The sequence below is a fragment of the Lytechinus variegatus genome, chromosome 7 (genome assembly GCF_018143015.1).
Source record: "Lytechinus variegatus isolate NC3 chromosome 7, Lvar_3.0, whole genome shotgun sequence".
In the NCBI taxonomy this organism is placed as follows: domain Eukaryota; kingdom Metazoa; phylum Echinodermata; class Echinoidea; order Temnopleuroida; family Toxopneustidae; genus Lytechinus; species Lytechinus variegatus.
This window is the reverse complement of record NC_054746.1, coordinates 19,929,241-19,941,626: the sequence shown is the minus strand read 5'-3', so window position 1 is coordinate 19,941,626 and position 12,386 is coordinate 19,929,241. Positions and strand designations below refer to the sequence as shown.

The 12,386-nt window shown below is 35.9% G+C and overlaps 1 protein-coding gene across 1 annotated transcript; it reads left to right on the top strand.

The window, feature by feature from the left end:
• The first annotated feature begins 1,384 nt into the window (after window positions 1-1,384).
• On the top strand, window positions 1,385-8,294 carry LOC121417979. The gene is made up of 5 exons (XM_041611686.1): window positions 1,385-1,702; window positions 3,004-3,196; window positions 3,859-3,959; window positions 5,322-5,660; window positions 7,682-8,294. Exons 1-5 carry the CDS (start codon window positions 1,645-1,647, stop codon window positions 8,017-8,019), a joined length of 1,029 nt encoding a protein of 342 aa, XP_041467620.1. The 5' UTR covers window positions 1,385-1,644; the 3' UTR covers window positions 8,020-8,294.
• The last annotated feature ends 4,092 nt before the right edge of the window (window positions 8,295-12,386 follow it).

Here is a 12,386-nt window from a genome sequence, read left to right as displayed (position 1 = left end):
ACTATGAATATGCGATCAATAATTTTGCATTCCCTTAAAATGTGTTATGGAATTTATTTCTTGAAAATAAATCTGATTAAGCTTATAAGCTTGTACTTAAGACTTCTTGAGAGAATCAAATGCTTTTTTTTAATTGTAACACTAGTTTAATATATATATATATATATATATATATATGTATATGATTGTTGAAGTGAACATGAAATGATTGCAACATAATTTGCTCGACTGTACCCCCCCCCAAAAAAAAAAAAATGAGAAACAGCATATTCAGTTTTCCTAACACTTCTTGGGGGGGAGTGATGATGAATGCAAAACATGAGCAAATTGTGTAAACCCTTGATAAAAAAATAATATTCAGAGTGATTATTATTTAGAATGATATGTGATGATGATGATGCCGATGATGGCAGTGGTGATGGTGATGTTGGCAACAATGGTGATGTTTTGGTGATGATGATGATGATGACTATGATAATGATGATGATGATGTTGCACTGGTGGTGGTGGCGATGGCAGTAATGGAATTGGTGATTGTAACAGTAGTGGTTGGAGATGGTGACGATAATGGCTTTGATGGGAGTGGTGATATTCAAAGATGTTTGTGATCATGAGGATGAGTATGGTGATGGTGGTAGTGAGAATGGTGGTAATAGTTTTTATCACAAAATGTGTTTTTCAACTTCCCTCCCCCTCCTAATCTTGGATGAACAAGATGTATTCTTGCTCAATTCACCCGGTGTTGAAAGCCAACTATATTATATACATGGTCTGTTGTTTTCTCGCCCTTCAAATCTAGTCCAATGCATTATTTCCTCCACATGCTACATGCACTCAACCCAGGTGAGGTAAATATTTGGTAACGGGACTGGTATGACTTATTCCTTGAATGCTTTAGCACCTGTTGCGTCTCGGCCTTAGATGGGGAGATCATGATAACATGTATTTAAACCATGTAAACGTAGAATTTTAGCATAATAGCTGTACTTATATAAATATATTATTATTTCTATAAATATTACCAGCATTATTTTAAATTAGAATATTCAGATATTAATATCGGAGGGTTTGAACTATCCTCTTCGTGAATCAACTATATGATTTTTTTCTTGTAAATGAATCATTTGTTATTCTTCATAAAATCAACTCGAGAACTAACTCGCAACTAATGCAATTGAGTTATTTGCAATAATTATTTATTCAAAACAAGAAGAGTGTACTTGCTTCTAATGTGCACTTTGTACCCTACACACACGACACACCCCATCCGAAATGTCAAATAGTTCAACGTCAATAAAGTTGTCTTTCTTTCCCTTTTTCCAGCATCAAAGGCGACGCTATGGATGAACGGTCATCCAAAATACAAATAATTTTGCAAAATCCATGAAAACACAATTTCATTATTCTGATATTGTGACGATGTAGCCCGTGCCGGTGGCTGGGTGGTACGTATTCGATGTACGTAGAATCATCGTTCTTTTCTATTAGAAACACAACACTCCTTTGGTGGGACTGTTTCACTGGAAAACTTTTAATGACTGGATTTTCTGGCTAGGTTTTAATTGTTCATAATTCATAACTGCTCTGCGGAATTGTCATTTTGACATTTTATTCACAGATTGATTGGTTGAAAATCTTTAAAAGATGAAGTCGATCCTCTGTTTTCCCTTGCTTCTCTTGCTGATGTGTTTCACTCGAAAAGGTAAGTCATAATTCGCCGCAAAAATCTATATTTTTATTACATCAACTGCGTCTGTTGACGTTCATTTTGCCACAATCTCCTAATAACTGCAGTATTTTCAGATGAAAAGGAGAGATATAAATAGATCGGCCGTAGATGACTGTCATCCCAAGAAAAAATTTTATCCAGAAAATCTATTTTTTATTATTTTGACTACTGATTTATTCCATGACGGAAGACAAAATGCTTTTCTTAGTGAGGGGATTTTGAGGATTTTTAGTGTGGTTTGAAGGAGTTTACAAAACGCCTCTTGATAGTGCCTAAGATTTCTTTTTGCTCCTGTTTGCTTCTATACGTCAGGAGTGGTTAGAAGGAAAGTACGCCCACAACATGATGATGATTATAAAATACATCATTTTCACCGCTTTGGCGTTCATAATTCTCAAAACACAGTGATTAGTTGTCTACCGAGGCTTGTTAGTAATACTGCTTATATACATCAAGCATGTTAAGGATAATATTGAGATTACAAGTAATAGACACTGGTTTTGTTGTTAAATGTCCGTTATTTGCCCTCAATCTTATATAATGTGCATTGTGTAAATAAAACGTGTCTGTGGTTGATCTGGAATGATATTGAAATGACTATAATTATGAGAGTTCTAACTTCTTGATTTAAGACATAAGAATTCATTAAAGCCGACATTTCTTTCAGGTTCCAGTATTTATTTCACATCAAAATGTGCGTAATGCAGACTAAAAGTTGGTGCAGTAATGTATTACATACCCCCCCCCCCCACGGAAAAAAATAATGTGAAACTAAATTTCTTTGAGCATCTAAATGTCAGGTATTTTGACTTTTTTTTGGGGGGGGAGGTTGTATATTCCTGCTCCTTCTTCTTCTTCCACTTCTTCTCCTTCTTCTCATCTTCTTCTTCTCTAGATCTCCTTCCCCTTCTCCTTATTCTACCCCATTGGCACCTGAAGCGGATAGGGGCAGGGGAAGTCACCCTAATTAATAAGCCAAGAAGATGAGTCCACCTGAGCTATTTTCCCCTCCCCCTCCAATTGCTTCCAGTGCGCGCCTGCTTCCTCCTGTCCATCTAAGACTATTTATTTTGTTTATTTATTTATTTATCTATTTATTTATTTATTTATTTATTCATTTATTTATTCATTTATTTGTTTATGTATTTACTTATTTATTTATTCATTCATTTATGTATTTATTATTTATCTATTCATTCGTTTCATTTTTTATTCATTGATTGATTTATTTATTCATTTATCAATTTATTTACTTACCTTTTTTTAATGATCAGTGTATTCGAGTCACATTGAAGAGACTGGTATGAGCGATGATGAGATGGAGCGAAGAAGGACCTACTGTATCCGTATCTCACGTGTTAGTAAGAGAGATACCCTTGAACTACGCCCAGTTCATTGCCCATCAGGCTTCGAGTTCTGCTTTACGTCTACCACTTGTTGCTGTGAGCAAATTCCAGAGAAAATGAAGTAAGTTTTCCACAACAATAAGTCGCGACGGTCCACCGTTATAATCGCGATATGAATACATAATATTCCTAATAAAAATGTTGCAAGATAAGTTTATCAGGTTCAAAATAAAGTGTAACTGTATTATGTTTTTTTTTAAGAGGGCTTTTGAAAAAAGTTGTATTCCCAAAATGTAAAACTCAAAGCACAAAGTGTATTAGAAGTCCATCATTTAATGAAGATATTTTTACGGCCGACACTGGATGTGATGATCACGTGAGCGATGGGAAGCATCGACAGTCGAAGCATAATTGTAAAGATATTTTGAAAAAATGTTTTGCCCCTTGATTATGATGATGATAATAATGATGATGATGATAATAATGATAATAAAAATTACTATTATTATTATCATTATAACAATAACAATGATTATTCTTATTTACACATTGGGTAGCCACTTCAGCTCTTATGAGCTGTAAAGCAGGCCCCGATTTAGCATTCGGGGTCGCCCCCATTTTCATTCCATTGTTACTGTCAATTTTTGATAGGTAAATAGCACACAAACAACAAAAGAGTATCAAAACAGATTTTCTTTTTTCTATTGTTTTCTTAGTCTAAACACGTTTATTGTCATTTAGTTTAATCCCATCATGAATGACAATTTATTTTTCTTTAAATAGTTCCAAGGCGTTAGCAATTGGTCTAGGAGTTGGTGGGGTTTTTCTCTCTCTTATCATCTTCCTCGCTTGCTATGTGTGTATGAGAAGACCAATGATGAGTGGTAAGTAAACTGATACGTTTGCATCATTCACGTTCTCTCTGGGATTCATCCCTCCAAAATTGAACGGGAATTGTCAGTTATAGTATTCTGCATGTTTTGAGCGAAAAACTTGTCCACGAAGTGCTCATTGAAAGAGCGCCATCTGCGGCAAACATGACAGATTACCAATTTCATTTGACTGCTCCAACTTCAGTAGCAGAAGTGGTGCAATGGATGAGGAAAGCATAGGCGATGTGTCACTTTAGATCTGTAAGTGATTAAAGTATAATAAAAAAGGAACAAACGAAAAAATAATGGAGAAATTCGAAAAAAAAAGAAAGAAGAAAACATATTGGGGAAAAGGGTGTGGAGACGTTTGCAGGTATGTAGCCTTTTAACCCTGCACATGCCGCAACATACTGTCCACAAAACAATTGGTTAAAATTTGCATATCTCTAGGTAGTTTTCAACCAATACTGTGTAGTTCTCACCCAAAGCACACATTATTGGTTTAAACTAGCCAAAATTGGACAAAGTTTTAACCAATTGTTGTGTAGACATATGTTGCCCAACACTTTTAAGAGTGTACCTTATGTTCTGGAAGTGCGACACCCTCTCTTTTCCATAACATAAACAAACATAATCACCTGGATGTATATAAAATTTAAATTGATTGGTTAAAAATATTGAAGTCAATTGTCGTGATAGTCTGAGACTAAGACACTAAAACATGGCCAAGTTTTCATTAAGATATATAGGCCCTAATATTTGTTTTTGTTTGTCCTACTGTTTTTATATCGTAATAACGTATTTTGATGTGTTTCTGTGCTGGTGATCTTTATAAACTGAAGAGAAGCAAGAAAAAAATTAACACATTAGTCCATAATGAAATTAAGGTATCGAAAATATTCCAACAAACCATAAAGATATGGGAATAATTACGATGTCCTTTTAATTTTTACGGCGAAAAAAACTTATTCTTTGTGGATCATCATTGTAATTTTATCTAAATAAAAAGAATGCCGTGATATTTTGAAAAAAATGAAACAAGGCATAGATGATCAGTATAACAGACTATAGGCCCTAATTATGTATGAGTTATCATTAAAATGTGAACAAATTAATATTGGCACAATCACAATTAGATTAGAATTCAAATAAAGAAGTAGGTAAGCCTACAAGCAGAAGTTTGATATGTTTGATTTGATTGATTTATTTATTTCAGTTCAAACAAAAGATATAATCCAAGTACAGTTTAAATACATGTTCAAAATAATACATACAGTTCTATAACATTTCATAACAAATATTGAAGATAGAATTATCTTAACGTTAATTATCTGAATTATCTGAATGTTAATATTCTGTTTAATTTTTTCAAAGTTCCTCCTCCTCTCCATCCTCCTCCTGGCAACGCTGACCGTCGATCGACCAGCAAACCTCCATTTTCAGACACAAGTAGTATACAGAACTACACATCTAAATATGGCTCCTCTCCTTCCTCTTATTACGGAGACCCGTCGGAGAAGTACGGGCCGCCGTCGACGAGGTACGGCTACGCTCCGGGGGCCATGGATGGTGAAAGTCTGGACGGTTTCGATGTAGGGAAAGTGGCGCCGCTATCCATATCGGGCAATCTCCCTCCACCAGCTTACAGCGAGCATTCGTTTGCTGTCGGGCCCGGTCCGGCCGGGCCAGTGGTACTCTACAAACCTGGACGAGGTGGGTAGGCCAACATTAATCCCCTATCCTCCCCTTCAAATAATTTTTGAAAATCAGATAAGATCGTTTTTGTTTTCTTTTTCTGTTGAGCTATGCTGCTGCAGCTTCCACAATAGTATTTTAAAAGTTGGTGGGCGACGCCAAACGGGCGTCTGGGCGAACTTGTCAAATACAGAGCTGACGCTTAGAAAAATGCTTATTTCCTCGTATATAATGTGCTAAAAATTAGAATAAATTGAAAGCTAGACGGGTGAAAGGTAGACCTTTTGATTTATTTCCCCTTTATAAAGTGCCGTTTAATCTGTTTCAATTTACGGCTCTACGAACATCGCCTTTTTATGTCAATTCTGAAAGCAAAATTAAATCAAAAAGTCTACAAAAGTATACGAATCCGAGAAAGTTGTAACAAGTCTTAGACCAAAATACTTTCATTAATTAGTAGTCCTTTGTACCCCTACATAAGTACTTGCCCTAAAGGAAAGGTGGCATTCTCAGCTGTAACTGTATATTAAAGCTCTCACCCCCCCCAAAAAAAAAATAAGATAAATAAAATACATAAATAATAATGAAATGCAAAAATAAAAATGAATAAATACAACAAAACATATAAAAGGAAATAAAAGGGAAAATAGACTAGAGAAACAAAACAAAAAAACAACACAAACAATAATGATTATAACATGTTATTGGTCGAGTCATGAGAGAGAACAGGTATAGACCAATTTCACAACGTGAGAGGGCAGCAGACTGGTCGCCATGCTGCGGTGGGCGAATCAACTTTTATAGTACACAAGTCAATAGAATATTTGGTACATTCGTTCTATTTTTTTTTATTTTGGACCAATTGAGCAGATTTCTTGTAAGATTCACAATGAGCATTAATCGGAGAAGTTCAGGTCGCAGCTGTGCTGTGTTCAATTGCCACAACAATTGGAGAAAGCTTCAGGATTGGAAGCAAAGTGAATGTGAAATTCACTCGCCTTGGACTCATGAAGCCTGTTTGTGTGTGAAGCCGTACTCCCTGCATAGGTTTCCAGGCCATGATGAAGGAATGCGTCGCCAGTGGCCCTCTCTTCCTCTTCCTCCTTTCTCCTTCCTCTCTGTTTTATTCTCTTGCCTTGCCCCCTCCTTTTGGATACTTATAGGCCTGCATAAAATGTGGTGGTGGTGGTTTTTTTTGTGGGGGGGAGGGAGGGGGGGGGGTTATTTGATCATGCTTAGATGGAAATATCAGTCCCTCTCTCCCTCTCTATCTCACACTATCCCTCTCTCTCTCTCCCTCTCACTATCCCCTTCTCTGTATAACAACATCCCCCTCTCCCCCCTTTCTCACACACTCTCTCGCTAGCCCCCCCCCCCCCTCTCTCTCTCACTACACCCCCCCCCTCCTTTCTCACTATTCCCCTCTCCCCTCTCACTATCCCCCTCCTCTCACACATACTTTCTCCCCCCCCCCCTCTCCCCTCTCTCATCCTCTCTCTCTCTCTCACACACTCTATGTCTCGTTCACTCTCCCGCTACTCTAACACAATTTACTAGCAACAAGAAGTGAGCTTCCTGATGAAAACCAACAGCGATTCTTGGTCATCATCAACTCACTTTTACTGACAAAACTAAGGGGAAAAAGTAGCCAAAGTGCAAAAATTCATCATACCTTCATCGGTCAGATATGGCCATTGTCTTACATCGTCTACCCAGGTGTCCATGCTTTATTTTATTGATTTATGATGAAGTTAATGACACAATATCAGAGCTTATCTGTAATCTTTCATTGAATTTGTACACAGAGCCAATCGCGGTCAGCGCACTTGCCCACCGCAGCAATGGCGTCGCCGATAGAGGGCCAAATACATAAACCGGCCGTGAAATTGGTCTATAGAAAAAAAACCTTATCCCATTATAATTCGGCGTTTTTAATGTTTCTGTATGAGTCTCTCAGACTGGTCAGTGGTTTGATAGCCCACAAAATGTACTTGAATCAATGCGTTGCAACAAATCTTTTTAATTGATTTTCATAACAGGAAGTGACTTGAGTTCACGCGGCTACAGTAAACGTTCTTCTCGACCATCATCAGTCACTTCTTGGCTTAAAACACAAGAGGGCGCCCACTCTCAACCTCCTCGTCGCTCCTCTGTTGGCAGCGAACGTTCGGTGGTGAGGAACTCCCGTCCTGTCAGCCGTGCGAGCAGCGTCATCAACGAGGGTTTCGAACCCGAGGGCGACCAGCGAAGCCATTTGAAGACGTCACCGAGTGTACGTTCTAACGGTGGTTCGACCGTGGCGGCGAGTGAGGTCATCTATAACTCAGTAGGGGCGATGTCCCAGGCTGACCGAGCCTCGACGGTACACGACGCTTAGCTGAAAAAATAGGGGCCAACTACTAATTATTTTTAGCAATAAAAGAACAAACACATTCAGAAGAGTTTGATGATGTTTATGAAAAGTTGATACAAAGTGGTGTAAATATTCTTAATTACTGGGCTTATCATTAGAGGCCCTAATATACACACCGCAAAAAAAAATTGTTTAAGCATTATCTTTTCGAAGGGGTACTCGCGAAAACAAAATTTTAATGGGATGGTCCAAGCTGACAATATTTATATCTCAATAAATAGAGTAAAATTCACAAAGAAATATGTTCTTTTATATTTTATTGTATGAAATTAGGTTTATTCACAATTGTTTTACCAAGAACTAAAACAACTGGATTGACAACTGATGAAATGCACTGTTATTTATTGCTGCAGTCAGTCGGCAAGCCCCTGTGTTAATGAGCAAATGGGCAAGATTTATCAAGTCCTCTCGTGGCTGAATTCATGTCCCTGCAAAATCTCGTGAATTGTGAGACTTTCTTTCTCAAAGAATTTAACCACTTTCTCCTGGAGTAAAATTAATTATTTTTGTACCATTGGGAAGAGTAAATGTTACTCTTTCATATTGGTTATTTCTTTTGAATAAAATATTTTGATAAATAAGTGATTTTTTACCAGAAAAGATGCATCAAACAGAAATTTCTTCCTCTGTTTTCACTTGCAAATTGTGCAACATTTTGTGTTTTAGGCACCAACATTATTTATATCATCAAAAACATAAAATCCAGAGTTCTGATTGGCTGAATAATGTTTTCACAACAACAGGCGCGGGTTATTTGAAGAGATTACCACATGGTGAGTGTGACCTTGCAGAGGCCCAGTGTGGGGAACATTGGAATTTGCGTGGGTGTGTGGTCTCTGTGACCAATCAGAGTGCAGTATTCTTGTTTTTGAGCTGCTAAATGTACTTGGCCTATGAAAAGCTGGCTGCTGACCCATCTAAGATACATCTTCTTATACAAATTATATCATATTAAAGCGTAGATCTTCAGCTTTATTATGATCTAAAAATCATTTGTGCTCAAACAGAAATCAAGTGTGAAAACAACAACATTTGTTGCATGAAAAAAAAATCATTTTGTTTCATGTTTTATATCAAAAGTTTTCCCTATATTACAACATTTTTTTTAAATTCCAAACACATGATCTGAAAGAATGATTCTTCTTCTTTACAAAGATACCAAAAACATGAAATTTGGTTAATATTTAGAGCAGCAATGGCAGAATAAAAAGAGGTGTTTTGGTTCGCACCAAGCTCATTAATAATGCAAAAACCCTATAGTCATGAATATCACTTGGATAAAAGAAGCTACTTTTTCAGGGCTTGCCGACTGACTTATTTCACCATAATGGAGAAACATTTACACATTTTGACAAAATGAAACAATTACGATTTCATGTAATATCATAAGAAAAGGGAAAGTGGGGATGTGACATAATCAGCCCACTTAATGAATATTCATAAAGACATGCCTGGAACTGTTTCACCGGAATAATGCAAATCTTTGAAATTAAATAACTCCATTATTTATTATCCGATTTTGATGAAATTTTCAGTATTTTGCTTTGTGAATATGACTCTATTTATTTCGATATAAATATCTTCAGCCCGGAGTATCCCTTTAAGAAATATACAAGATTCTTGTCAAAACAGTAGGTTTTAATCGTTCAAATGACAAGACATTTGTCGTTTTGACAAGAAATTTCCCTTTTTTATCATTAATTTCATGAAATGCTCCATGATAAAATATCAATATGAATATTGAGTGTACAGAATGTTAGGCTACGCATGTGCAGCGATTTTTTTTGGGAGAGGTTTTGTCATAGTGAACATGGTGAAAGGGGAACAAAATCTCTGGCGGTTGGGAGACAACAATCTTTCATATAGGCAGCTGTTCAAATTCAAAATTTTAGAGGGACAATTCCCCCGCTCATGCACGTACGGCATGAAAAATCGGTGTGATATTGGATATCAATTCATCTTTTCCTTTTTGAAATCCCTCAATTTCCGATGATTTTTTTTTCTTTCACTGTATAATAGGCCTATTTAGAAAAAAAATGTATATACAATATATACCAGGCTGGAACTGCTTCAGGGTCGATTGTGATGATATTGACTCGGTAGTATCATATTCAAATTTCGTTTTCATGCCTATTTTGTTTAACAGTACTATAAAGAAGAAGTAAAAATAAGAAATATATTTATGTTAAGACTGTATGTAATTCTATGATATTGAATATAATCTTGCTGTTTTCAATGCCTTAGTTTTATCATCATCTTGAATGATACAGCTTTAATAATGAATACAGCGTTTACTATCAGAAAATTGTTTAAATTTACTTGAAACATATAAGTACGATATATTATATCTTTGATATTTCATTTGATAATAAAGTCCATCTATTATGATGGTGAAATGACAACATTGATTTAGTTTACTTTGGATGGCGTTTTTCTATTGTTGCATTGTTGGTCGATTAGATAATTATGAACAAAGAACACAGGAGATAAGCCATGTGAGAATCGAATTGAGAGAGTGGATAAATCAAATATACATTACATGCTATACTTTGTTTATCTGCATTATTTTGAGATGAAATAAGATAGTATCACAACCATGGGAATTCGTCTGGATTGAAAACAAACAAAGCTCGTTTGACAATAACAGTATACGTGACAGATATAAACATCAGCAATTCTTTTTTGTTTGTTGCCGCTTCCTGAACTATTGTTTTCGTGTTGATTTCAAGGTACAGTGTTGTATAATAATAATAATAATAAAACGGGGGGGGGGGGGTGCTGAGAGTTTGCTGGATACGACACACCGCTTTGAAAACAAATTGTGAGAAAACGAACCGAGAGAGTAAAAAATCCAATAGATAGTTGATTTTATGATATATTTGCCATGTAAAAATCAGTGAGTTATTCCAGGTAAATTCTTTGAAAAATAATATGAATTTGAAAATGCAATACAACGACCCAACCTCAAGTATCACTTGTATGGTAATTTTGGGAGGGGTATAGTAAGTCAGTGTGTTTCATCTTCTAAAAGAGGTGTATTCGAACTGTAAATTCCATGATTCCAAGGAGCGTAGCGACTTATAGCCCTGGGGCCCGTTTCATAAAGGACGTAATAAAGGACATTTAACTGTTGTAACTTTGCCATTATGGCAACTACCATGGAATCCTTGATTTTGATTGGCTGCTGAGCCCTGTTACCATGGTAGTTGCCATTATGATAATGACAAAGTTACAACAGTTGCAACTCCTTTATGAAACGGGCCCCAGATAGCAAGATGTTTAAGTTTACCTGAGTGTATAATAAATGGTCAATAGGTCCGTAAACCGAATTATTGGAAAATACTTAACTGAAATTAATCGCAAATTTACAATTGATCGATATGGAACTGAGCTTTATGTCAATATTTTCACTTCTGCAGGCTTTTATGTTGTCTCGAATAAACTCGGATCGAAATTCCCATCAACGTTGCCCATGCACAAAAGCTTGGATATTTTTTTTCAGAAAACAATGCGATTGTTTGCTGACAGTTGAACATTAATTTTGTTTACTTTATACGCACTAAAATAAAATAATAAATACAGTTTTTAATCACCGTGTGTCCATTATTTTGATCGAAAAGAACACTTCTTTTTTTTCTCGAATAGCACTACCGTATTCGTGAATAGAATTTATATCACCGAAAAACACAGACTGTGATTGTATATTGTGTGAAATATGTGTTGAAGATCGGAAGTTACACCCATCCTATCGGAGTGCAATGACAATGTGTTTGACCCGTTATGACAGAGAGCGATTTATTTATCATTCCTGAATTTCGGGATCCGGAGGGTACACATAATATGGGCGGCCATAAGTGCCAAAATTACCGATTTGAGAAATATATATGTACCGTTGAAAATAAACTAAAATGCAGAAATATATCTAAAAATAAAGAAATTTTTAAAATAATTAAGATAACAAAAAAATAGAAATTCACAGAATCAAACATTAGTGCAGAAATAAGGACAAACACAAAAACAAGACAATCGCAAAGAATAATAAATGATAAAAAAATACGTAGATAACCATATAATTGAACACAATCACAGAAATATAGGTTCATGCAGGAATAGAGAAAGACTGAGAAATGTAAAGACATTCATAGAATTAAATACAACTTCAGAAATATAGACAACCGTAGAATTGAAGAGAACTACAGGAATAATAGAGACCACAGAAATAAAGACATTTTCAAAAATATAGACAGCCAGAGAATTGTAGACAATATAGACAATCTCAGAATTTAAGAAAACTTCAGAAACATAAACAACAGAAATATAGACAACCTCAG

What these genes read in the sequence shown, in the direction of transcription:
- LOC121417979 (XM_041611686.1), top strand. Translation starts at nt 1,645, where the DNA reads ATGAAGTCGATCCTCTGTTTTCCCTTGCTTCTCTTGCTGATGTGTTTC. An exon ending in CAAATTCCAGAGAAAATGAA is followed by an intron (nt 3,197 to 3,858) that starts GTAAGTTTTCCA and finishes TTCTTTAAATAG; the next exon opens with TTCCAAGGCGTTAGCAATTG. An exon ending in GAGAAGACCAATGATGAGTG is followed by an intron (nt 3,960 to 5,321) that starts GTAAGTAAACTG and finishes ATTTTTTCAAAG; the next exon opens with TTCCTCCTCCTCTCCATCCT.